The sequence below is a fragment of the Aptenodytes patagonicus genome, chromosome 2 (assembly GCF_965638725.1).
Source record: "Aptenodytes patagonicus chromosome 2, bAptPat1.pri.cur, whole genome shotgun sequence".
Taxonomy (NCBI): Eukaryota; Metazoa; Chordata; class Aves; order Sphenisciformes; family Spheniscidae; genus Aptenodytes; species Aptenodytes patagonicus.
The window spans coordinates 164,297,141-164,324,871 of record NC_134950.1 but is presented as its reverse complement, the minus strand read 5'-3'; the positions used below and the strand labels follow the sequence as shown (position 1 = coordinate 164,324,871).

General features: G+C 38.9%; 1 protein-coding gene across 4 annotated transcripts; it reads left to right on the top strand.

Moving 5' to 3' along the window:
• The first annotated feature begins 811 nt into the window (after positions 1–811).
• ACTR3B (actin related protein 3B) lies at positions 812–27,731 on the top strand. 4 transcript variants are annotated; one of them, XM_076331935.1, is made up of 12 exons: positions 812–971; positions 8,286–8,341; positions 10,190–10,314; positions 11,304–11,414; positions 11,804–11,899; positions 12,055–12,162; positions 13,493–13,636; positions 14,247–14,420; positions 16,925–17,017; positions 25,513–25,638; positions 26,088–26,171; positions 26,784–27,731. In XM_076331935.1, exons 1-12 carry the CDS (start codon positions 928–930, stop codon positions 26,916–26,918), a joined length of 1,296 nt encoding a protein of 431 aa, XP_076188050.1. In that variant the 5' UTR covers positions 812–927; the 3' UTR covers positions 26,919–27,731. The 4 variants fall into 4 exon arrangements, with proteins under 4 accessions (XP_076188050.1, XP_076188047.1, XP_076188048.1 ...); XM_076331932.1 differs by having other exon boundaries at positions 26,780–27,731; XM_076331933.1 differs by lacking the exon at positions 812–971 and adding an exon at positions 1,788–1,876 and having other exon boundaries at positions 26,780–27,731.

Genomic DNA, 27,731 nt, shown 5'->3' with positions numbered 1-27,731 from the left:
TATTTCGGGCATTACCACGCACTTGCAGTATGACCAAGGCTGAGTCACATATGAGACAGCATTATCCTGTATGTAAATTAGGTATCAACAACTTTGCAGGTGATGTTTGTTGCAGCCTGTTTTTTTTTTTTTCAAGTGCTTCAAGTGTACTAACATGTTGTATTCTGGGCCTGTTTACGGCCAACCCGAAGGATTTGTGGGCTGTAGCATGGCCACCTGCGCCCAGAAAAACACAGCTTTGTGTTTTTTACAATTGACTGGTTCAATGTTGATGTTTTTTCCTGGGGCAAACCCCACCTTCACTGAAACGTGAACTGTGAGGCAAGTCTTGCTCTGAACAGCAGCAGCATCTGCAGTGTTTGCTGGGGGGTGGTGAACCCTTTCTTCCCCCCCCCACACACTGTATACTTTGTGGTCATACATGACTTGAAAGAAGCTTTTAAGCTGATGAAATCCATCTTGGCCAGTGTGTCCTTGCTGGGGCCAGCCCTGGCTGACAGGCCCGAGGCACTGGCCCAGATGAAGGAGTGTGCCTCAGAGAGCAGGAAGTCGAGTATGGCATCAAGCCCAGAACAAGGCTACGACCCTGTTGAAACGCATAGCCTCTGACAAGCATCTCCACCCTCCTCCGGAGCCCATGACAGCGCGCCGGGGCCGCCTACAGCACACTCCCAACCCCGCAAACCCGCGCCGCCCTTACTCAAGATGGCGGCCCGCGAGCGGCGGGGGCGGACGGCGGCAGAGGCCGCGTCACGTGGCGGCGGCGGCGGCGGGCGGCGCATGCGCCCTGGGGGCGGCGCTGACAGGCGGCTGCATGGTGCCCGCCGCCCCTCCGCCGCCGATGCAGTGAGGCCGCGCCGGGCCGGGCTGGGGGAGCCGGCGGCGGCCTGGATGGTGGCGTAGGGCCCGCGTTGCCGGCTCCCCAGCATGGCGAGCTACCTGCCACCCTGCGTGATAGACGGAGGCACTGGGTAAGTGTGGGGAGGGGGGGGGCTCGGCGCTGCCAGTCCCCTTTCTGGGGAGTGTGGGGGTGTCTCCGCCGTGCCGGCGCCCCTCAGCCGCCTCCTGCTGCTGGCGAGGGCCCTCAGCGGGGAGTCCCTTCCCCTCTCACGGGTCCGGGCTCCTGCCGTGTGTCCTGGTCCCCTCTCGGCCTGTCGCCCTCCACCGAGTACCCTCCTCCTCCTGCCCTTCCTCTCCGTTGGGAGCTCGGAGCAGGGCAGTCCTGTCGTGCCCTGGCCGTGTGCCTCCGGGGATGGTGTGGTTCTGTGTGCCCTTTTCTCGTCCTGGGTCCAATTCTTGTTCGTGTTCTCTGACTTTAAACTATTGCATGACTGAAATGCTAAAATTGGGGGTGGCTTATTTCAAATGACTGCCTAGAGAGATGGGACACGTTTGCTTTGCCTGGAAGGGACGAACCAGCACTGACTCTGGTCCAGAGGCAGGTGAGGTGTGCTTGCTGGGCTGTGGCGTCTCCTTCGTGCACAGCTCTGGGGCCGCAGTGGCCTTGCCGGGTTGCATCTGGCTGTGCCTCTAGATGGCACGTACGTCTTGAACCCTTCCAGGTATTACCTCCGGCCAGCAATGAGATGGGAGGTGGCTGTCTTATACTACTGGTGTTTCTTGGTCATTAGGTCATCCCTTCTTCACCTTTGTCAAATCAGTGTGAGATTTATTCTACATTTAGCCAAACCACAAGTTTTGTAACTCAAGTCTTTGAGAACTAAAATGAATCTAAATTGCAGAGGCTGCGCTCGGGAGGCATTTCAGGAACAGGTCTTTCCTACCTGTCTGTGGCTAGAGAAGACCCATTCATCATCCAATAGACCAGTTCTGCTGTGCCTCAGGAGTGGGAAGTGTCAGAGGAGCTGTAATGAAGGTGATACTGAATATGTGGTGTGCTCTTGCTAACATCTTTCTTTTGGCCCAGCAGTTATGGACAGCTCTGAGGAGGAGAGGAGGCACTGGTCCATGAGTAACTATTCAGCCAATAGCTTCACTTGTCAGGCTGTGCCTCAGTGTCATTGATTACATCAATTTATTGCAATAATAGACCTTTGCTCTGCAGGGAATTTGCAGCACTATTTTCATTTATTTAATGCTTGGAAAGTTACCTTTAAAACTTCTAAAACTGAGCCATCTTAAAAAACAAACCGAAAACCAAACCAAACAAAAAACGCAAACCCCCAGATAACAAGAGGAAGCACTTTCCAATGATGTGGTGTCACACTGCTTTCTCCTGAAAATGTGTTTCATATTTTGAAATACGTCTTTATGCAACTGTCACAAAATTTTTAGAAGTCTCTTGTCCTGTTTCTGTTTATACCTTATCTTACCAGAAATCAGCTCTGTCCCCTCAGTGGAGAATACTGGAGTCCACAGCTGGAAACTTTTGGAGTAGAATAGAGACAGGGTTCCGTCTTGCATGTAATTCTGCCTGTGCATTAGATACTCCTGGGTAGTTTCCCAGGTTCCTTCTATTTATTTGCTGAAGATATTTTAAATATCTCCACAGAACTGTTGGTGTTACAGGAATATTACTTGACAGCTTTGAAGAGTTTTTCAAGGACAGAAATGGGAGCTCTAGGTGGATCCTTTAAAAAGGCTACAGTATAAACTACAAAATCCAGAAAATGCATGAAATGCAATGTCTTGTCTCTTGCAGGAGACCTCCTTTGCTCTCAGTTTGTGGAGTGATTCCAGTGTTACACTAGCAGCAGATATTGCTGACCAACAGTTGTACAAAATAAATAAGGACAGAAAATGGTTTATTATGTCCTTTCATAGAAATAGTAATTTAAGTAGAATTTCTAAAATCTATTTAGTGCTTGCATGGGAAAAACTGGTGGAGCTTATGTGTGGGCATGTATATCAGTTTGTTTCAGGAAGGGTTCGGATAGTCCCCAAATGATGCGACTTTGCATTTCCATGCCTCCAAATGATCTTAATTCATATGAGACAACATGGTGTCTCTGCTGATGGGACTTCTGCTTGGCTTCGCTGCAGGGCACTGAAATGTGGAAGACTTTTCAGCAATGAGATTATTGAATTTGAAATAAGTTATCTTGCAGAATTCAAGAAGAAATAAGAGTCTGAACCAAAGCAGCCAGAAGAAGTAGCTTGACTCATTGATATGCAGTCTCTGGAATTTTCCTCTGTGTGGGCTGAAAACCTTCTTATTGTTAGAATGAATCTACTTTGGGTTACAAGCTTCAAACAATTCATTCAAATTATTCACAAAAAGGCTTTCAGATGAGAAACTTGGAAGAACATAGCAGAAAGGAAAAGGTATATGCAGACATGCACCGTGGAACATTATGTATATAAAATACACTTTTCTACTTGCATCTCTGGTACTGAATGAGGTGCTTTGTGCAGGCGCTAATCCTTCTTCTTTTCGTGTAAGGGGATTTAAGAAGTTTGTGAAAAGACTTGTTGTTGTTTTGCATGTAAGGAGCCTGGTTTAATTTACTGTTGTTTGCAGCCATAGGCCTCAGTCCTGTAAAATGCTGGAATTTCTCAAAAAAAGCAACAACAGGTGTATAGAAAATAGGTACAGACCTTCAGTGAGAAACATATCGTCATAGCAGGACAGGATAATGTTCCTTTTCTGTATTGGATAGATGACTTGAACTTTCTTTATAAATAAAGAGTGAACAGTTTATGACAAATTTGGAGAAAGTGGTAATAATTTGCTATCATCTTTTCCATTAGTATTTCAAATGACTTGTGCTACTTCAATTTTGATGCACTGCGTCTTCTTTTTCTTTGCATGAGGTTTTCCTCGTGATCAGTTTACGCATTGCTATCAGTCTTTTTGTGGAGAAGGGCATGCTATTTTTAGTTTCCTAGGACTACCAGGCCTTTCTGGTGTTGCTGTTTTAAGTAGCTTTAAACTTCATAACTAGTTTTATTAACTGGCATTTAGCTGTGGACATCAGAACGCTAGTACGTGGGTGTGTGAAACAAAGATGTCTTAAAATACCTCTCTACTCTTCAGTGTGTGTAGTTGAAGACACTGAGGAATACTTCTATTTTGGGTGTATTTTATTGATGTCACTCCATTTTTCTTTTAGTAGAGAAAAATTACTTCGGCAAAGTCTTACTGATGAGCCTAGAGGTAAATACTTGATTTCTGGGAGAAGTGAGCTGGACTTGTCTTAAAACTTGAAGCTTAAGGTGTTTTTTGTTGTTGCTGGGCTATTAAAGATAACTGGAACCTCAGAACCTGTTACATTTTCCCCCTCTTACTATATTTCTGATGCTAAATGAGTTGCTTTAGCCAAGTATTACTTCTGCTCTCTACATGTGAGACTTGTGAACAGACGTTATTGTAATTGCTGTTCTGGGTCTAAGGAGCCTGAGTTAATTAACTGTTGTTTATAATCACAGGCTTTGGTCCTGTAAAGTGCTAGACTCTCAAAAAAAGCAATGGCTCTAATGTACACTTTATTCTTATAGTGCTCTTGGGTAGATTGTGCAGACATAATAGATTTTTTCTGTTTGATATTTCCTTCTTCATCCCTTCTTTCTTCATTCCTATTCCTTCATCACATCCTTCTTCATTTCAAAAGTGCCTTTCCACATCTTTATGAAGAACTTGTGTTGCAAGTTTCTCAGGTGTATTTGTAATAATGATAATACAGTCTGTTTATGACAGCATGGCATCACAGGTGTTCTGGCAGTAATAACTTAGTTATTTAGCATCTTAACTGTCAGAAACTGTTCTCTTTACAGAGGTTATTTTTTGTTTGTTTACAGGACTTTCTTAGAGCATTTTGCTGTTTTCAATCACTTCGTATCTATCTTTTCAGAGCTTTTTTTTGTGGATGTAACACGTTGTTTTAAAGATCTGGACCAAAAAGCAATAGAAATTGAGGAAATGCTAAAACGTTCACAGCTGGGCTTTGGTCTTTTGCAACTTGTCCAGAGAAAAACTGGATGTCTTGTATTTTGAGATAGATAAAGCAACTGCTTGAGTGTGTGATTTTTAAATGCCTAAATTATGTTGTTCCCATGCTTTAGTAAGAATTTTCCAAAATATAGCTCTGCTCTTTAAAGTGGTTGAGGGTGCAGCATCTGCTTCCAAGTTTGGTCCATTTGTGTATCTTCGCAGTCATTTTTCTATGTAAGTTTTTCTGTCTTTCCATGGTAAGACCTCAGAAGAGAACAGGATTAGGATGACTATTCCTCATGCAAAAGCTAGTGAAACTGATTTGTGTACTAACTAATCACCTGGGAAAAATAATGTGTAGGAGACAACACTATTTTTAGAAACCGCTTGTTTCAACAATATATAATTTCCAGTGATTTTTTTTTTTTTTTTTAAATGAGTAGGCCCTTCAAATCCCCTTGCATGAAATAGTCTTTGTCTATTGGATCAGTTTTCTACTAATCTTTAATGCAGCCTCCAGTATCCTATACTTTGGAGAGTTTCCAGTAGGTTCCCGTCTCACTAGCAATAAATCTGCTACTTTTAATGAAATTAAGTTGGAATACTGATTATCTACACATTCCCTACAGCTGTCTCTGTCACTTAGAGATCACAAGGCGTTGCATTACCATTAGTCTGCTAGGCTGTAACCCAGGAGAAAGAAAACCATGTTTTAGATGCTTAAATATTCATTGGAGAAGGGACTGGAGACCAGGTAATCTTTCTAACTGTTTAAGTCCAGAGCCTTTCAGGGCAATGAATATTTAAATAATATCTTGTATAAAAGGGAACAATCTCTGTAGGAGGTCTTGGAAGTGGGTCACCCAAACACTTTAATGTACTCTTGGTTAGGGCTCTGGAAGGTGGAATGTGTTTGGGTCCTGCTGGGCAGAAGAAAAATCTGGGACCAAGTCTGCCATGTCCTGAGTGAGTAGGCTGCTGAATAAGAAAGGGCAGCACAAGTGCAGTGTCTCTTTTCCTTCTCTTCGTTTGGTTTTGAGAGTGGTTTGGATTACCCTTCCATTTGGTTTTGTCAAAACACCTGAAATACGTCCATTTGTTCAAGTCTGTCTCTTGTTTGATCCTAAACAGATTTTTGTTTTTGAACAGCATTTTTTTTTCACTTCCTTGCTTCAACATTGAACTGAGAATTTAGTTATTCTCATAGTTCTAGTATTAATCCTTCATGGATTAATGGCATGCGAAAGAAATCTTTCTAGATGTTACCGTCTGTGAGATGTGTTCTTTGAAGAGAACTATTTTTCACAGATACTGAGAAATAAGCTTATCCTGTAGTTTTAACTTGGGTTAATTCAGCTAGTGAAAAAATAAATCAGTAAAATATTGAGCTATCGGCTTTTGGTAACTTTGTAAGTTATTCTAGTAGGGGGATCTGATCCCTACTTGAGAGGGAAGGTAAAGCTATTGTAGACTGAGAGCCCAAGTTGACTTTTAGAGGGTGTTTTTAATACTGTGAATGGGTATGAGTTTAGCATGTGTAGAGGGGGAAAAGATGGCAAACTGAACTCTCCTCTTGGCCAGAGTTTAGTTTAAGAAATCAGTTCTCGTTACATTGCAGGAACCTTTTAATTTTTTTATGTATATATGCACACGTATATAAAAATTGTATAAAAAGTATATATACATATTTACATGCTTAGGTATGTGCATGTATATGTATATATTGACTTTGTTTTTTGTCACTGGGGCTTGAAGGGCTGTGTAACTCCTTTTGTTGCTTGTTATGTTTTAACAATATTCTCTAGGTAGGCCTCATTCTAAAATGTGTAGAAACTAGGCAATAACAATTGTAAAAAGAATTCTTACTAGTAATGGCCTTCTTTACAAATCAGTCTAGTCTAATGCCCTGATTATATTTTTTGAGAGCCACAGAAAGTATGCGTAAACATTTTGGATTAAACTGAAAGCATATGCCCATATAATGATGATTAAAAATACCACAAACCCTTGCCCCCAAAACACAGTCCTTATCTTTTTAGCCTTGGGGAAAATGGCTTTTTTAACTATTATTTGAAGTCTATTGAAGCTATGGCTTTGAAGAGATGTTGAAAACACAGTATTTAAATTCCAAGGTCATTGCTAATTCAGTTTTGATTTAATTCCTTTATCTAAGCAAACTGACTCTTAATGAGTGTTTTTATATGAAATACTCCATAAAGGCAAACTTACTGTTTGAGCTGTTAATGAAGAAGCAACCCTCTGCTTTAGCAATGGCATAATATTGTTTGCAAATACTGAGAGTAGGCTGTAGACAAAGACCCTAAATTCACTTTAGGACCTACATTGTGATTGGTCTCATTTAAGAATGTCACGGCTTTAGGTTTTCATGGTAAAAATGGATGTGAATAATGCTAATTTCCCTCAAATCATGCTATTATTGTACTTCTATTCCAATCTAATGATAATATTAGAGAGAGACTTCAGTCTCTGCAATCATTCAATTAATTTTGTCGGGTTTTTTCCTTTTTTTTGGAAACTGCTTCTGATTTTTTTTTTTTCCCTAGGAATTGGAGCTGTTTTTCATAGTCTGGGAAGTTAATTATTTCTAGTTGCTGAAGACATGAACTAGCTTGCAGCCAGTAACACCATGCAGAGATTTTAGGTTTTGTGTGAAAATTCCTTTTCTTTTTCATCCCCAACTTACCATTTTCTTTTTTCTCTTGATCCTTTACTTGTTAAAATAGATATTATATGTATATTGAAAGAGACAGACAATGCTTCATACCATCTGCTGCCCATTTCTAAAGCATTTTATCAATGCATGCTTACTTTGGTGTAGTAAGTATATATTACCACACACAGATACCATACCTGTGACAGAGTGGTTTGTGCAAGGCGTGACAGGGAATTGTATTGGGATTGCAACTAGAGTTCTGAACTGTGATTTGTGCTTAAGATGCTATTTTTTTTTTCCTGTGTTTGACAATATTAAACAAATATGCAAAGTCTTATGACATCTTTGGTCATGGTAGCTTTCTGAAAGGTAAGATCTGCACAGCCTTTTTTTTACCAAAGGGTGGAATGTGGCCTGCCCATCTTTTGTCTGGTCAACAAGACCGAGAAGCAAGAGCTGAGTTTTCAGATTGCATAGTTTGGAAAAAAGTACCAAAATTTGTAAGCTGAAGGCGTCTGAAAAATAAATAACACCTAAAATATTTACCACTTCTGAGTTTTCTTCTCAGCAGGATGACACTTGAAAGCATAACCCAGAAAATGTAGATGTGGTATGCGATTGTTTGGCCTTTGCTTTAAGAAGTGTAGTGAATTGAAAGTATTTTTTTTCTTTTTTTACATCTAAGTGCAGCTAATGACCTTGTGATCATTCTTTTTCTAGGTACACAAAACTTGGCTATGCAGGAAATACAGAACCTCAGTTCATTATCCCATCATGTGAGTAATTTTTTGTCCCTCCAAATTCTAATATACACCGCTATCCCTGAGCAGTTTCATGAGTAAATGATGTGCTTTCCAACTCCCAACTCAGCCTTCATAGTCTCTTGTCCATCTGGGAAGTGATATTCATTGCGTTAGCATCTTTGGCTAGAGTGTAGCTAAACAGAACTCCTTGTTTGCAGTTAGCTAGGACTGTTGCTCATTAAATCAGCTCTTGGTTGCTATGACAAAGATGAAGAGAACTCCAGTCCAATTTCCTTTTTATCTCCATTATTTTTCTGCCAGGACACTTGAGTAGACAGAATGCAATTTACCTCCTGTCTACCTGACACCATGGTTACTGCCCGGATAATCTGGGGAAGGCTTCCAATCAAATTAAGTACTAAAGTGCAGGTGGTGTCTGCCTTATTTACATTGTCTGGGACTGTAGACAGTTTAATATTCAAAAAAGTTGTTCCTATTAGAAAATGTTCTTTTTGGGGGTGTGTTTACCAATTAAAATGTTTTTGCCTATTTAACATGCTTTTGTTGAGCAGATTTACTCTTAATTTTTTTGTATGTTGAACTTGTTGCAAATGTTATACCTTTCTGGTGTTCTTGATTTTAATTGTCGTCTCAAATGCTATATAAGTTTCTAAATAGTAGCACTGACTATGTATTTACATCTATAATGACATCTGTTATCTCATGGTTATCTCCAATTAATGTTAAACGCTGCCTTTTACTTTTTGTGAACTTTGTCAATTAACTGCTTATTAATGCATCTAGACTGCCTTGTAGCTACTCACAGTAGAAGCTATAAAGATAAGGAAATTATAAAGGTAATTGGGGGCCAAAGAGGTGGCGGGGGACATGCTTTTACCAGATGTAGCTTGCAGTACTGGTTATAGTCTATTTTAAGTATTGTAAGAAATTCAAACTTAAACCACTGGTAAAGATTTAAATGTCTTATGTTAAAGAGGTGGGATAGGAAGAGTTTCCTGTGAATTTGTTATAAATCTTGTTTTATAAAACTATAAACTTGTTGGGGCTTAGCCGTGTTTCCAAAAGAATTGTTTGCCTGTCAGTAATTTTTGGTGCTGATAGTATTTGGCGCGTTCGTGGATGATCCCTGTCTACTCTGCGTTTTCTACTGTATGTTATTTAGATCCTGATTATAACCTATTAAAAGAAAACTGTATATAAATAAGGTTATGTTTTAAGAGTACTTTATTCCATTTTTATTTATAGCTTGCCCCAGATTTGTGTTTTTTGCTGCCTCATCTTCTTGCCTATAGCAGCCATCATCTAATAATTTTAGTGACAGTTGCAGCCTGCTAATGGGAAGCATAAACGTCTCCAAAGATTTCGCTGTAGCACTGCAAATTGATTTCTCCCCTCCCCCCTTCCTCCTTCCCACCAGCCGGGATAATGACTCCAGTACTTATTTCTGAAGTACATAGTTTATTTTCTTCTCCTCCTGTGCTCTTTCTCTTAATTCTCAGAGTTGAAACTCAGAAAATCATGTTGTTTACAGGCTTAAAGAGTATCTCTGGTGGAATCCTGTACTTGCGCAGGTTTAATGACTGCTGTAGTCTGTAATAGAATACATTTTTAAGATTTTCTCTGAGTTATTATATACATGAAGGAGGGATGGGTGACCAGAATCCTGCGTGATGCAGTGAGAATGAACTCTGCCTTATTGGCTTGTCAATAGACCACTTACATAATTTCTGCTTTCCGGAAACTATACTTTCTATATACCAATTTTTATTTCTGGAAAAGAATCCTTAAGTAAATAAATATTCATTGCTTGGTATTTAGCTGTTTTGATTTTGTTTTTATTTGTTTGGGTTTTATTTTAAGGTATTGCAATCCGAGAATCAGCCAAAGTAGGTGACCAGGCTCAGAGGAGGGTAATGAAAGGCGTTGATGATCTGGACTTTTTCATAGGAGATGAAGCCATAGATAAACCTACCTATGCTACAAAGGTAAGCATTGGGTATTTTTAAGAAGTCTTTCCAAAGTTTCACGTTTTTATTACTATATAATGTTCTGGGCCTTTTTGATAGCCGTTTCAAACACACATTTGCTTTTTGTAAAGTATTTTTGTTGCTTTTTAAAAACTGCATGATTTCGTCATGGCTTTACCTTTCTTAAATGTCTGTTTTACTAGTGCTATCCTGTGTGGTGCTTGAACCCTTTTGTAAATATTCATTGATACAGTGCAGCTCTTCAGTTCTCAAAATTATTAGCTATTAAAATAGTCATAAACACTGAATATTTAAATTCTTGCTAAAAGTGTATCCTCTTAACATGGCATATGAACTGGGGTGTTGGATACTCTTGCTTCAGGGAGTGTCACAATTGTTTTGTGGAGGACTGTAGTCAATGCAGCTTTTCTGTGAATCGTATTTTCCATACCCTAGTAAAGGACTTCTTGTACTTACAAAATGTTACTGGCTTATGAATTATGGGGGGGGGGGATCACATTTTATACATCCTACTATATTCCTTAAATGTCAGCTGTGTTCTTAACATTGAACAAAATGTAAACATCATCCCTGCCAGAATTTTTGTTGGAAAATATATAGCCTATACGGTCTTTATTTCTTTTTATAGATTGGAAGGCATATTGAAGCCAAGTATAATTCTCAACTTTATAAATGATAAAATTGATACAAAAAGAGATTAAAACACAGTGCCGCAATAGAGCAATAGCAGTATTAGGAATAGAGTCTGGATTCTGGCTTCTAGTCTTGCAAGATAGAATCGCAACTTGAAGTACCTGGGAGCAGGAGATGACTTCAAATAGTGCCTCTAAATTAAAATTAGAATGGAGGATTTGATAAGGTAACCATGAGATGAGGTTTTTTTCATTCTTGCAGAAGATGCAAGGGTTTGGGGACTTAGGCTGTTCCTATTTCTGGGTTTGTTTATCCTTGTATGGTCTAGAGTGTTGACAAGTTTCTTGCTTCAGTGGCCTATACGACATGGTATTGTTGAAGACTGGGACCTCATGGAGAGATTCATGGAGCAGGTCATTTTTAAATACCTACGAGCTGAACCTGAGGATCACTATTTTTTAATGGTGAGTTAATAAGACTGGGTAAGAAAATATTTTTGCAAGAGAGAAACTAAATAATGTTCCAAGCACAAGTAGCTCTGTTGGAGGATTTTTGTCTGTATATGTCTTTTATTTCTTCAGCAACTGGGGTGGGGGCGGGGGGGGAGGAAGAAGAAAGTAATCTGTGAAGTTGCATTATAACTAAATTCTGTTCATTTTGTGATGCAGGCTACTGCAGGTTGGATTTTGTTTTTGAGAAGTTTCAATCACTTTAGTTTAAACTAAATTCTATTTGAAATTTTCTATTTTGAGTGCACTGAGAATTTTAGAAGTTTGATTACCGTACTGAGCTAATCAGTGCATGAACCGTTAGGACTCTATTGAGGTGCTTTTTCAAAACTTTTTTTTTGCAGACAGAGCCTCCGCTGAACACACCAGAAAACAGAGAGTATCTTGCAGAAATCATGTTTGAATCATTTAACATACCAGGACTTTACATTGCTGTTCAGGTGAACAAAGTGAATATATACTTCTAAAGTACAGCATAGCTGCAGTATGTATAGTCTTCTGTATGCACATGTCTAAAATGTTTGAAACAGTATTTTCTGAGATTGTAAATTAGCACACTCTGCCTGCTTCTAAATATAAACTCTTTCTCATGTAGGCAGTGTTGGCCTTAGCTGCCTCTTGGACATCAAGGCAGGTTGGAGAACGTACTTTGACTGGAATTGTCATCGATAGTGGAGATGGAGTGACCCACGTAATTCCTGTGGTATGTAACAGGATGCAGTTTGAAATCAGCAGTGGTTTGGACAAGTACAGGGTTTGTTTACCGTAGGTTTAAATAAGAAGTGTGAAACTAAGCTTTATTTTTAAATTTTTAGTGCTGCTTGGTTGTTTGGGATTTTTTCCTCCCTTATGATTGTTTTGAAAAGTATGTATTTTATTATGTGAACTTATTTATGCAACTAATTTAGCTTGCAGGCTATAGGAAGGTCACAGTAAGGAATCATCAGGCCATCTTTTAAAGGCTATTTCTATGCAAAACTTTGTCTTCTGTTACTGTGATGCCTCAGTTCTGATTAATATTAATGCTTATCGTGGTTTTGGATCTCCTGCATACCAGCAATGTCTGACAAGAAATGCCCTAACTTTTTTGATGTCCTGCATTTTGATTGTTTAATATAGCTGACAACGTGTGCTTTTTATATGATTTTATTGTATTTTAGAAGTTAGTGCACTCTGCTTGTGTGGAAACAACTACAAGCTAGTATAAATGCATGTTCATATACATGGTCGATCTCAAACGGCTTAATTATGTTGGATGTTAAAAATATAGAATTATCTGTGCATACTGACATCTGTTCTATTGATGTCATTTTGTGTATTTCTGAAGCATATAGTATGCTTGAATGATCAGTTATTTTAGAAATGAAAATTTGATTCCCTTTTAACTTCATCATGCATTTTGGTATTAATCTGGTCTCCTCAGTATTTTCTTCATATGGGAAATGCTGGGGAAAAAATAGCATTTACCATATGAAACTCTGAAAAGTGGTTTAAAAAAAAAAAAAAAGGCAAGATAAAAAATAATGTTGGCTCAGCAATACCAGTGTTTTCAGTAAATGCATCCTGAAAAGAATTTAGCAAATAGACTTCTTGTTTTTATTGTGCTTATCGTTAGATACTACTTCATTTGATTTTTCTTGTCTGAGGATTTTAATAAATTTTATACTTTTTCCTATTCATTTATTCACTCTCAAACAGGATGAGTGGTCCATTTATATTACGTTTGCTTTTCAGATCATGCCTAAAAGGAACCATCTGACCAGACTTTGTCTTCTAACGTGTGCAAGATTTTTTCTCACTTGTGTATCTATTAAATAATCAGTATCTGTTTATATGTGGTAATCAAGGTCTTTTAAATAAAAATAATACCTGCTTTGCAGTGGGTTGCACATTTTTATGGTAATTATACAGTTTCAAGATTTTATTTTTAGTTAAAAATCAAAACAATTATAAAAAGGAATGTTAATTGCTGTTAATTATTGATACACAGTAGGTTTTTCCCCAATTTTTTTTTTCCTTCTCCTCCTACATAGGCAGAAGGCTATGTAATTGGAAGTTGCATCAAACATATTCCTATTGCAGGTAGAGATATTACTTATTTTATTCAACAACTCCTAAGGGAAAGGGAGGTGGGAATTCCTCCTGAACAATCTCTGGAGACAGCAAAAGCCATAAAGGTACACCCTTCTTTATCTCTTAATACATAAATAAAACTCTTTGAGCTAATTTTTTGGCTTTAACAAGTTGCCAGTGGCTGTCTTAAAAATGCAAATGTAGGCAGTCTATTGTAATTACGCAAGCTTCTGGTGGTTTATCCAATCAAGTGCGGGGGAGGGAGAAAGAGGAAGAAAATCTTCATGCTAGACTGTTTGGAGTGAATATGTTCTGCAGATCAAATCAGCATTTTAAGCTTTAGATTTGTTTAAAATTTGCTTTTTAATTTAATGAAAAATAAATATATGTAGTGTCAGTAGGGTCATTGTGTGGGTCTGATCTTGCAATGAGAGCTTGCCATTGATCATCTTTATTGTCGCAGACCTAATGGTTGTGATGTTTTCATTTTAAGACTGATCTAGATGAGTCAGTGTGCAATCTTATTGAAACAACTAGGCCATGTGCATCGTCTTGTTGGGCTGAGTCTTCAGTAGTCATTTGGGTGAGAACATCTGTTGAACGGCTCCATCTGTAATAATGCTCACATTTTTTGGTTTTCTGATTGTGTTCTACTTTAATTCAGTGACAGAATAATTATTTTGGCAATTTTTAATGCATGATATTTCTTAATAGGAGAAATACTGTTACATTTGCCCTGACATAGTGAAAGAATTTGCTAAGTACGATGGAGATCCTCGAAAATGGATCAAACAGTATACTGGCATCAATGCGATCAACAAAACCAAGTTTGTTATAGATGTTGGTTATGAAAGATTCCTTGGACCTGAAATTTTCTTTCATCCTGAGGTAAGAATAGGGACTAGCAATATTAAGATACAGAAACCTTACTGTGGGAGAGAAGGGGGGGGGGGAGGGAGGTACTATAATTTTTGGTGCCAGTGCGCCATCACGTGGAAGTAAGGTATCAGTAAGTCTCCTGATGGCAAGCCATGTGCAGTCTCAGCTAACATAAGCACAGAAAAATGTGAGTAGCATTGCATTGATAATATTTTAAATCATGCACACTGGCTTTTGTGTACTTTCTCTGTTGATACTGTGTCAATTTATAAAGCGTGGATGCTAAATTTGTCCTTGAGGGAAGTCCATTGGAATCTGTGTTGCTGTGGTCGTAACACATACAATTCTGGGAAACGTTACAATACCTAATCTGTCTGGTTTTTGGTAGTTCAGTTTGAGTGAGCTTCAGGATATTGTGGGAGAGGAAAGAGTCAAGTTTTAATATGTTACAGCATGGCAGAGAAAGTCCTCTCCGTTCCTATGCACTCCATTAAGTTTATTGCAGGCAACCATAGCCTGTAATACTGTTAAAAAATTTAATCAAGATCCATGTTAACACGGGTGAAGTTTCCCTTTGTCTACCCTCTTCCTATTGGAAGGATATTAAAAAACCTCATTCTCTCACCTTTTGTCTAAATTCCAGCCTTAGCCTGTTTGTGGTCAATTTGTAGCCATCTGATCTTGTGCCAGCATTAAACCTCTGGGCTAAATAGTTTCTCCTCCCTGCTGTTTACCCACATGATCTTACAGAGAGGCATTGAATCCCATGTCAGACGTCATTTTAATAGCTCCTCTTTCCATAGTCTCTTCAAAGACTATTAGGAACAGGATAAAGGACTAATTTCCATTTTCTTCATTTCTTGATAGTTTCTTGGCTCTGTATTGAAAAAAAAAAAAACAAACCTGAACTGACTTTCTAGACAAGAAAAACACACTAGATGATACGTACTGCATCCAAAGAGAATTTCTCGCTGGACTTCATTAACTCCTCACTTCAAAGGGTATCAAGTTAGCTAGGTAAAAGCTGCCTTTGGTAAAGCTGTCTTGTAATCTCTTCCTATTTTCAGTTTATCTCCATCTTACAAAATTTGTTCTGAAGTCTTTAATAGTCTTGAAGTTGGGCTTTGGGGTTTGTAGTTACCCAGATTATCTCTCCGCTTTTTAAATTAGGTATTTTACTTGCTATTCTCCAACCATACGGTATTTGCTAGCGGACTGCAATTTCACATGTCAGTTCTCTAGTCCCCTTTCTGGGAGCATGTTATACTCTACTTTGGATGCCATAACTCTCATTTCTACTTATTCCTTTTGCCCTGCTGTGTTATCAGTATCTTTATGGAGAGCTCGGGAGAAGATTTCAGGCTGTAGTTCATTCAGATGAGAACTCTCTGTGTGAAGCAATACCACTTCTTTCTTCTCTTTTAATTTATGTGGCTTCATGTTTTAGCTTCTTGCATGATTAATTCTTACAGTGGAAATTAGCTTGAATTCTTGGGGATTTTTCACATCATTCTTATGGCTCCTGATCTCCAATTTGATCTCCTTTGCTAATTTCTCTTTCAGTTCAATGTATACTTGTTGTGTTTTGGCTTTTGTTATTCATCCAGTTAGATACTTCATCTTACTTAGGATGCAAATCCCAAATAGTTTCTGCACCTTTGGGAAAGTTTTGAAGTTATATAATAATATATCTATAATAATATATTATTATGTATTTATTGATAATTCATTTGCTTTCTCAAAGTTTAATCTGTGAAAGGGCAAAACCTAGGCTATGAACTGTTTGGGGGGGGGGTTTGGGGTTTTTTTTTTGGTGGTGTGGTGTGTTTGTTTTTTTTAAGCTTGTGTTAAGTTTTAAGTGGAAAATTGCCATTAGTCCAAGAATGTTTTCTAGCATTAGCAACTCTGACTCTCTAGTATTTATAAATGCAGAAATCTACATTAGCACTGTATCGATGTTTGCGTTGATGGGGATTTCCACTCAAGACCTTAGAGTATTTATGCCTTTTTGAATATTAGAGATTTTGTGTGCTTGTTTTAAAAAAAAAAAAAAAAAAAATCTGACTTTTTGGTGGGAATTTAACAAATATTTTAGTAGGGTTGAAAATTTTTTTACAAAGGAACATTCTGATTTGCACACTGACTCTTTTTATTTCACTTAAAAGGAAAGGCATGACCACATTACACAGTAACAGTATGTTTAATATTGCAGGAGAACTCAAACTCATGTCACGTGCAATAGTAGGCCCATAGTACATAAATTTTAAACAGTGAAATTATGACCGAGGAAGAGAATCTGAATTTCTCTGCAGAAAAAGGAATTCTCCTTTCCCTTGTACAGAAGTGGGTTTGTTATAAAGTAGACTAAATGGTGAGCAGGAGTAATAGCGATTTTGATTCCCACCCGCCTCCTTTAAAAGTGCTATTACAAACTCTCTACAGTCTCACTTCTGCCTTTTTTGTTTCTCTGTTCTTGGGAGGAAATATCTAATGTTTGTTCTATTTCATTGTAGTTTGCTAATCCTGATTTTATGGAATCCATTTCGGATGTAGTTGATGAAGTTATACAGAACTGTCCCATTGATGTCCGGCGTCCATTATATAAGGTACGGTCTTTCTGTTGGAAGATTAACGTAATTCATTTGAAGACTAAATATCAACATCATCATGAAGCATAGACATAGCTACCACTTTCTCCGCTATGAGAAATGTGAACTTTGAATGGAAATAAAGTTCAAGTTAAACAAAGCGCCACTTCTGAATGAAGAGTACTTGATGTTCGCTGCTTTTTATTTCTGAAAGAAGGGTTATCTGTAGCAGTAGTTTGATAACACAGGTAAGTATTGTCCCCAGGGAGCTGTGGCAGAGGGATGTTATTTGCATCTGAGACTTGTAATGTGAATTCTTGTGCATGAATGTGTTTCGTTTTTGCCCGTTTTGAGGGTTACATCGTGGTCTCACCCCTCCCCCCCCCGCTTTACTAAGCAGTGGTTTCAAATACATAGGGGTTTTTTCATAGTCTCCACTTGTATCTGCTCACTGTCTGCTGTTCTAGCCAGGTATTGAACCCAGTATTAAAATACATGAAGGCTTAAAATCTTTTAGGAGACAATAATTATGCCTGCTTAAACTTGTTCAGGGTGTAGTCCGGACAGTACTTTTCAGTCACTGATTCTTGAAGAAATGAAAAGGAAGGTACTGACAGGCGTAGCCTATGGCAAGCTCTCTTTATATTGGCAGCACATCCTATGCTTCCTGGTTGTTTTCTGCTTGTGCAGCAGCAGTGCTCTTTTGGAAATAACAGCATGAAGTAATAGCATGGAGAAGTTTGCTTGCTCACATAAAGGGTGGTAGTTTTCCTCACCTATTAGAATGAGCGTTAAGTTCCAACTAAGTCATATCTCAGGGTAATTTGTAACTATTAAAATTTTGCAGTCTGTTTTACTTGTCTAGTAAACATACTCTGTAATCTGGAATGAGACACAGTGCTTCAGAGGAAGTCTGTGGAGCAGGTTAAAAAGGGAAGTTAAACTACTTAATAAGCTCATATGTGGAGTGAATTTTGCAGTAGATGTCTCCAAAGGCTTCAAGCTTAGGTACGTTGCCTGAGGTTTTAGGAAACTCTTAGTGTCTGGTTGTGCTTAGGGTCTGTGCTTTTTTTTCTTGGAAGACCAAAGTTGCCATAGAGCAATAGCTTCATCGCTTGGTAGGGTAGGGATTAGTACTGACTTCTGGAAAGTGGTATTTAAAAATTGAGGTTAAGTTACTCTTTCTTCACTGTAATCAGCAGGCAAATAACTTTCCCTTGGCTTGCCTCTGATTGAGACTTTGTTTTTCCATTTTCTGTTTTTCATTGTACTTGCTTAATTAAAACAATGTTACACAATTACCTATGGAACATAATGATAGATGTCAGTAGGTATTAATGCTAATAGTTGCTGCCTTCTTTAAGCAAAGTCACTGCAAAGAGACGAGCATCTCTGTTCTCATTGTTTAAAAGAGTGTATAGGTGCAGAAATCCTCTCATACTTTCTCTTAGTTTCTGTGGTTTATCAATTTCACTTACCCACAGTGCTGTGTGGCGGCCAGCCAAGGCCCTGTGCTTTGCAGCTGGGTTTCCATCACATGTATTTGGATTCTTCCTCAGCGTTCATGCAGAAAATACCTGCAAGTACCCTTCTTGCAGATCATACGTGGTATGTAGCCTTTGAAGCATTGTTTCACAACCTATCTTTTGATGTCCCATGGTATTTCTCTTTTTTAGTTTTATTGTCAGTATCCCTGTTTCCCAGTCTGATCAACATCTCTTTTATGAGGCCAGTTATCTTACCTTACGTTGATGTTTGGACCAGCAGGACCTTCATAAAACTGTTGTTCTTCAGCCAGATCCCTGTCATGGTTTAACCTCAGACGGCAACCGAGTACCACACAGCCGCTCGCTCACTCTCCCTGCCCCCCCCGGTGGCATGGGGGAGAGAATAGGAAGAGTAAAAGTGAGAAAACTCATGGGTCAAGATAAAGACAGTTTAATAATTGAAATAAAATAGTAATAATAACAACAATAATAATAAAAGACTATACAAAGCAAGTGATGCACGATGCAGTTGCTCACCACCCGCCGACCGATGCCCAGCCAGTCCCCGAGCAGCGGCCCCCCTGGCCAGCTTTCCCCAGTTTATGTACTGAGCATGACGTCCCATGGTATGGAATGTCCCTCTGGCCAGTTTGGGTCAGCTGTCCTGGCTGTGCCCCCTCCCGGCTTCTTGTGCACCTCCAGCCTTCTCAGTCGGTAGAGCATGGGAAGCTGAAAAGTCCTTGACTAGTGTAAGCACTACTTAACAACAACTAAAACATCGGTGTGTTATCAACATTATTCTCATTCTAAATCCAAAACACAGCACTGTACCAGCTACTAGGAAGAAAATTGACTCTATCCCAGCCGAAACCAGGACAATCCCATAGCCTGTAGCTGTTCAATACCAACCACAAACATTCTTTCACACGTGATGAACCCTTTTTAATTGTATAACAGTTGCCAGCAATGCACTCTTTTTTTTTTTAATTCCCATGACTACACCGTCTTAATGTGATTGCTTGGAAGAATTGATTTATATTCTTATTCTGTCTCTCTCTGTGTCTCTAACACAGAGTTGAGAGTTCTGGATTGCTTGGGATGAGCTGCTTTCTGTTAAAATGGAAGAAAATAGGTAGGCTGCTGGGTTTGGAACCAATGGACTTGCATTAAAATTTGAAGAAATAAGGTGGATTTTTTTTAATTCTTTAAATTTTTTTTTAACAAACCCAAATCTTCAGAAAGTAGAATGAAATTTAAAGTGAGTGCTCAGGTGAAATGATAGCAAGGATACCAGATTATTTAATCCATGTTGATCATTCCTGTGTGTTGAGTTCCATTGAAAAATGACCCATCCTGCATGCAGCTAGTAATGCAATCGTGCTTTTATGGGGCTCAGTGAGGCATTGCATCACACTTGGCATTCTTTGGGAAGAATGGTGTATAGTTCGTCTAGTTCTGTTTTTCTGAGAATTCTTTAGCTTCCTTTTTCCTTAAAATATTGTTCCACAACCTTTCCTTATAAATATGAGATAAGTATATAAATATATAGTATAACTGGTATCACAGAAATGCGGAGAAATTAGAGGGAGGGAATGGTAGCATGATGGGGTCTACTGTCTGCAGAAAAATGTGGTCCTTCTCCCAGCTTTCAGGTTACTATGAGCATACTACTAAACACAGCGTAACTAATGCACACCCAGCTTGCATCAGTGGGAAACATCTGCTCAGTGGTATAGCCACAACAGATGCTAGTATTGGATGTTTTCAATACCAGTTGCTATTTAAAAATCTGTTTTCAACCTGGAAATGCTCTGAAACTTGTCCTAACTTCTGTCACTTAGGGCATGAATTTTGACACTTAAGTGGCAAAAAAGAGTAGCTGAATTTAACAGTCGGCTAGTGAATAACAACTTTAAAGGTGGACAAAGAGCTTTCAGAAGTTCTCAAAACTGCTTGATACTCTAATAAACGGTATTTTTTGTTGGTAACAGGTTCAGAAACTGTCACTCTTACTCCACACTCTGCTTCATCTTCCTTTTTCCCCATCCAGAGTCTCTCCCCAGATACTTCCAGAGTTTAGATGGTAACAGGAGATGAGAACGATATTGACAGTTCGGAGGTCTGTGCCTTCTCCCAGTAGAAAGGATGTCAGTGTAGGGTCATTGGCTGTCCCAACGATTGATTTCTTTCAACTTTTCTCTGCTGTGTTTTTGGCACAAATGTATGGATGAAAGAATTTCAGATAAGTGACATCTGAAACCAGGTAAACTCTTGTCAAAAATATTTCTGAAAGATCCTAGCCAAGCATGTTTAGATATTCATGATTCGAATTATGACGGCTCAAGTTGTAACATCCTTGACCTCAAACGTTTAAGCTACCTTCTCAAGCTGAAAACATTGCATGAGGTGGGGACTGAGTGTGTTGGCATGTGTGGTGTTTTATTGGAGATAAATCGTCCAGGTTTTCAGTGGAAACGCAGGTGCATGGAGACAGGATTTTAATGATGTTGGCTCTTTTCCTTAGAGAAGATGACTTTCTAGCTGGGTGTGCAGCTATTGTGGACAATAGTGAACTTGAGCTTGCTGATACAATTAAGATTTGGACTACACTTGTATCAGTGTTCTCTTGGAAGGTTAAACTGTTGACTGCCTCGCTCATAATGAACCATCCTCAAAGCCTGGAGAGATCTGGCATGCTGGAGGCTAAAGGAGTGGTAAACATCCCCCTAACATCACTTCTAACTTGAACTGCTGGTTAATACTTCGTGTGAAAACTGCTTCACATGCGCTGCGTGGTGTGTAGATGGCGCTGTCAGACTGCTGTGCGGCGTCCGGCTGGACATCTGCAAGCTGCAGGGAGAAATACAGTCTGTGGTGGTGCCCAGCTTATTTGCTGTGTCAACCCTGTTCTTGCCTTTCCCCTCCAAAATTGTAGGTACCCTCAAGCACAAGGCTGGATAGGGTTCAACTGACTTCTGCTTATCTGTGCTTCAGCAAAATGACAATATTTGCTATTCATTACTAAGTGCAGAGTGAGGAGGCTCTGTGGGTGAGGTAAGGCTGGAGAGACTGCCAGGCCATTAGATCTGCATCATATGGGCACCGATGATAAGACACGGGAAGGAAAAGGTATTCCTGCTACCTCATGTAGAAGCCCCAAGTGATTAACACTCTTAGCATAGCACAGGAGTACTGAGGAGAAGCCCTGTTTATTCCTATCACAGCTGTAATTAAATTTATAACATTACTCGTGCTAGCTGGTTTAACAGTAGCTCAATACAGCTGCAGTATTTTGTGGTTACTTCTGTGTCTGAGTGCAGGTATATTTCTGTGGAACAGCACGACCATAAGTCACGCTGAAATCTTTTGATATTGCTCGAACTGCTAAATGAACACTGAAAATCATGATTTTAAAGAAACAGAAATTGTTTCTTCATCATTAAAAGTCAAACTTATTTAAAAAGTAGTGTTTCTCACAATACATTTACTCCTTTGTAATATATTTGTTGTTTGATATCTGTATTTCTCTTTACACTTTCCATACAATGTTGGCAAATATTGCCCTGTTTTAACTAAATTAGCAGAGGCATGTAGCTTAATTGATTCACTTGCTCATGAAGTGCTTGGCTTCAGCTCGTGAACTTTCCAGTTTTTACCCATAATAATTTTTATTAAGTCATATATTGCTCTCATTACACGTCTCTGGTGGTGTGGTTGTGTCATGTTAAACAACTTTAATTTAGGCTATAATTTGGAAGGAAGGGAAACTGAAATGCGTTGTTGAAGTTTGATTTTACCAGAAAAGCAGTAGATGCTTCTTAGTTTGGTGCTGCAAAGTCTCAAGTGTCCAGCTGAGAGTGCACTTATACCTCGTTACAAGGTGCAGCGTAAAGATGCACAGACCAGTTCAGCACCTTGTGTTTGGTAGCATTGAGTTCTGCAGAAGCTCATTTAACTTTTTGGAATTTTCATGTAAACTTTATTTAGATAGACACTTCTGTTACTGTAACTGGGTGGTTTTGTTAGGTAGCCTCATATCTCTGCAGCATTGCACTGTACAGGCATAATACCAGAAATGGTATGGAGAGAAACTCAATATCCTAGAGTTCATAAGAGAAGCAAAGGGTTGGGATGAGAAATGAGAAATTTCTTGCCAGCCCTCTGAGATGATTGGTGTTCACCCCCTGGTTTCCTTCTAGCAAGGGCCTACTTTCATTTATTTACTACTTGTGGTTAGCTTTTTCAGGTGTGTGGAAGGTCTTCATCCCTCTCTTCTAAGGGAATACATTCTTTTGAAACAAATTTTCAACCAGTGAGCTATAAAAGTAAAAATCAGTGGGAGCTTCTTTCTGTCAGGTGGTATGATAATCAGTGTTAGCTGTGAAACCTGTGGTCTGCTTAGAGCTGTTAAACCAGCCGAAGTGTGTTTGAGCAGAGTAAGATCAGAAGAAGTCTTCTTTAAAGGAATCAGCTGGAAACAGATACTTAAATCCTAACTGCCTTGATGTCTTTTTCTGGGAGGCCAGAGAATTCCTAGGCAGGCTGAAAACCCAAACATCATTAGTAAGCTTTCTCCACAGACGTATTTAACATGCTTCATTGTTATTATGCTTTTCGTTAAGTGGTTACTGGAATTACTGTGTTGTGTTACTCAGTTATTCTAGAGAAGGTATTTGCTGTGGGGGGTGGTTTCTTGGTGGTTTTTTTCTTTTTTTTTTTTTTTTTTTTATCTGACAGTCTTTTCCCACCTTCATTGGGTCCTTTGTAAATGGTGGGTGTGTTGTTTGAGGGGTGGGGAATGTGTATGGATTCTGCTTTCATTGTGAGTGAGGACTGCCTGGCTTCTGACCTCCTTGCAGAAGACTGACCTGCTGAGTTACGATGACTTGCTGAAGCTCATACATGAGCAGTCTTCTACTAAAGAGAGCACAGATTTGGCCCAGCGCTGACAAGAAGTGCAGGGGAACTGTAACTATATAATTGTCCATCTTAAAATGGCAGTTGGTGTCACCTAGTTACTTATATCCAAAATTCTGCTTGGCCTGGATATGTGATAATGAGATGACTCACCTTTTCGACAAGTATACCCTCGTGCTTCTGTTCTCCTTGACCGGTATTATTGTTAAACTTACTTCAGTGTGTAGAAGTACTTGAATAATTGTAATCTGAGGAAGGCATAACCTCTTAGCTTCTAACCCTAGAATGATAAAAGATCCTCCCAATGTTACTGCTAACTCTGTACTTGCATGAGTTGGTCTTGGATGTATTCAAACAATTATTCTCAGGTGTATTCTGAAATCTATTTTTAGTGGTAGCATTGTCCACTTTATGGAGTATACTTGAAGTTTAATTTGCTTTGAATAGAATTATTGCTTTCACAGTCTTCGACAACTTCATTACCCCCAGGTAATATTTTCTGATGGCGTCTTTTTAATTGCTATTTCATCACTCCGGTTGGTTGTTGTCTCTTTTTTTTTTTCTTTCCCCATTAGCAATTTTCTTTTCCCATGTGGAGTACATGGCCACTTTGAGGCAGGGAAGAGATGTTCTTGTGTATGGGGGGAGCAGGGAGAATCTCCCTCCTGCTTTAATTTTAGGACCAACTGTGGTTTCTGGCTCCTGCTTATATGTATGTCTCCTTTCCTCTTCTCTGTCCTCCTCTTTCTTTTGGGAAATGTTTCAGTAATGTTATGGGGATGTGTGCTTTTCTTTTAAGTACGCCTGCCTTGTTATGCACTCTTTTATACTGTAGATAATCTGAAGCTGTGAAGAAATGAGTTTTTCCTACTGTAATGGTTTTTACAATGTGCAGAGATTTTTTTTTTTCATGAATAAACAAACAGCTTTCTTCTCACTTTACAAGTTACAGACAAGATTTTCCTTGTTATCTGTTGCTTAAAATCCAAGCAGTTACTTCTGCACCCTGCAAGTGTGAACGCTTATTATGCATTCTTTGACTCTTCAGATCTGTGTGCAGGCTTCTTGGCTGAAAACAGTGGTTCAGGGATTCTTTCATTACGTGCGCAGACTTGGTCTGCAGTATCAAAAACTATTACTGAGGGATAATCCTTTGACCTGTGTGTAATGAACTCTTGATCTCAGTTGAGTTCCTCATGGACATGTGTCTAAGGCATATAAGTGGTTTTAGTAAGCACTAATTGGCACTTTGGTTTGCAGTTACAGCAGTATGCAAGGGCACACGTATGGTTTTGTCATAGAAATGTTCATTTTTCTGATTATGAAAAGCATTTTTGCTGCCACCAATGTTAGTTCTAGGGTTCCTGTTTTGAATCCCCCTGCTTTTGAAATCACTTCTGCATTAGTCTATGACCCTGCAACACTATCAGAATTAAGGATGTGACATTCTAAAACCCCTATTTAGAATCGAAGTAAAAGTCCGGGCTAAGAGGCTTTTGGTTCTGCTCTGAAAACTAAGTAATACCAGGCAAGCAGGTATAGATAAGAAAAGTGAAAGTCATTGTACCTTTCTTTGTACTGCAGTCCTCTTTAGAGGCGTGGTACCTTTTGAAGAATCATTGGACTTACTGGTTGCTATGTTTAGAAGTTTAAGTCTTAAAAAAAAAAAAAAAAAAAAAGTTCTAGATAACTCTACAGCTTTTGGAAAGACACTAACAGTAATATGATGAGGCTAGAGCCTTATTTGGTATCAGGGCTAAAACAGCTTACTATGAGCATCCCTGGGAAACTTTTTGATGTTGTGTCTTATTTCTGCTGCTCTGCACATGTAGGGTACTAGCTCACCATTTTAATGGAATCATTCTCTTTTGTAATAACATATTCTACATAAAACTATTCTTTAAAGGGGGGAAACAAGAAAGTAGGGGACCATGGACCTCCTATGGAAATTGAGCAATGATTAAGGTGTTCTGTGTAGCTTGTCAGCTTCCTAATGATGTTAAGATCCAAACAGTCACCTCTGCAGTGTTGGCTTTTGGGAAACTCGCTTGAAGATGGATTTAAAATAATATATAAAGGATTAAAGAATGTGTCTTAATTTCTACACAGAATGTGGTCCTCTCAGGAGGATCCACGATGTTCAGGGACTTTGGACGACGACTGCAAAGGGATTTGAAGAGAGTAGTGGATGCGAGATTGCGACTTAGTGAGGAGCTCAGTGGAGGTCGGATAAAAGTAAGTATGAATTTCAAGTGCATTAATTACATGAGTAGTGAAAGAAAGTTCAGAATTTTTGCCTCACTAATGAAGATGCAGTGTTGTAAAATGAGTAGTATATATGGTAGTATGTGGTGTAAAACATGTTGGTAGCCTTGCAATGTATGACATGTCTTTACAGGAGCCTTAAAGTTACTGTGAGCAGTCTCTAAGGGCATTTCTGCTTTCCCTTCTAGGAGATATGTGATCTTAGCAGTAGGCAAGAGGGATTTAACTGTTGCGTCCTTCAGTGTACTAATTGTGAAGAGTTTCATGACTTGGTCTCCTAGGGAACATGGCAGACTGAGTAATAAGTGTGAGATAGTGGTGTGAATGGAGAGGTGAAGATGTCTGGGTTGGAGCATTTTCAGTTTGTAAGGATCTTGCCGGAAAATGTAAACCAACTAAAGACGAACTGTTTTTCTTAGCCCAAACCAGTTGAAGTTCAAGTGATAACACATCACATGCAGCGTTACGCAGTTTGGTTCGGCGGTTCCATGCTGGCTTCAACAGTAAGTCTTTATCAAAATTGTTCTTAATGTTTTTTTTTTTATTTATTGCGTATTGTCTTCTGGCTATGTTTGATCTGAGCACTAAGTTTTAAATCTTTTCATTGTGACAGCCTAAACTGTGTCACATTCTGGAATCCTTACACAACTTTTATCTCAGTAAAATTTGTACAGGGCAAGTGGGAGCTTTACTTGAGTAAGGGTATCATGATTTGACATAATTCTGAAGTAGTTTTTATATGATAGTGGTGATATAGTCCCTTTATTCTTGAAGTCAGCACTAGAGATTAGTTAGGACTTCAGGAATACAGGATCCAAATCAGTGATCTTAAACCTGAGAGAGAAGCAAATACAGGAAAATGGGAGCAATTCCTGTCTCCAAAGTGGGATTTCTTATTGCTGTGTTTAAAAGCAGTCTTCTGTCTAGACAAACTTTTCTTGATTAATTTTATTCATATCCTAATATTTCTAGTTTTATTCTACTTCAAAAATGTAATACCGCATTATAAAGCTGCAATCTACAAAAATGTTAAGGCATTAGTTTATTTGTCATTTTTTTCTGCTTGGTATATTCTTATGCTTTTGAGGGGATTTGTTTTATATTTTCATAGCCAGAGTTTTTCCAAGTATGTCACACCAAGAAAGACTATGAAGAGTATGGCCCTAGTATTTGTCGTCATAATCCTGTCTTTGGAGTCATGTCATAATGCTCGTCTAATGGAAACAAGATCTCTGATATCTTGCTGGTGAAGAAACTCATGTAATCCAGAGGAAGGCAGCAGATACTGTAAATACTGAAGCAAGATGTGGTTATCTCTTGGAAGCATTTGGATCACCACCGTGCACTAAAGCACAACTTACAGCCCCAAGTCATTTCAGTAAAAGCCATTTCTCTGACTACTTTAAAGCCTATCCTTCTTTCTTCCTAAATGTGAGGTAATTGAAAATAGGTAGGTCTCGGTTTAGGAGGTTGTGCAAATACTACTGAAACTGAATCTAGAAGAATAAGGCAGTGCTTTACTGCTTGTGGAAAGATTTAAACCTTTCCCACTTGTGCCCTGATTCTGCAATCAAATCTCTAGCAATGGAGCACTAAATACCACATTGCCTTCAGGGGAGTTGGAATGGATGCAGGTAGGTACCTGCCCAAATGGATTAGATTGCAGGATTGGGACTGTACTTTGTAAATGTAGGTTTTTCATATCATTTTGTATTTTATGATATTGGTAGGGTGAATTGATGACTAGTTCTAAGCACGAACAGCTATCAATGTCATGGAGTGATGTTACGCATTTCCAGGTGTGAGGCATGTATTGGAGTTGCGCTGGTATTTTTTTGGCAAAAAAAAAAAAAGCCATGTATGCTAGAAACTGATTTGTTCTTGTTTGGATGACACAAACTAAGTGATTTACAGTATTGTATGAAGTTTATTATAGCCACTGTTACTTTGTTTTGAATTTTCTGAAACTGTTTTATAGAAGATGATGTTTTGTTTTGATGTTGGTGAGTGGTGGATGACACACGGGCCTTGCACCAGTGAAATAAAAGCTGTTAACATCTTTA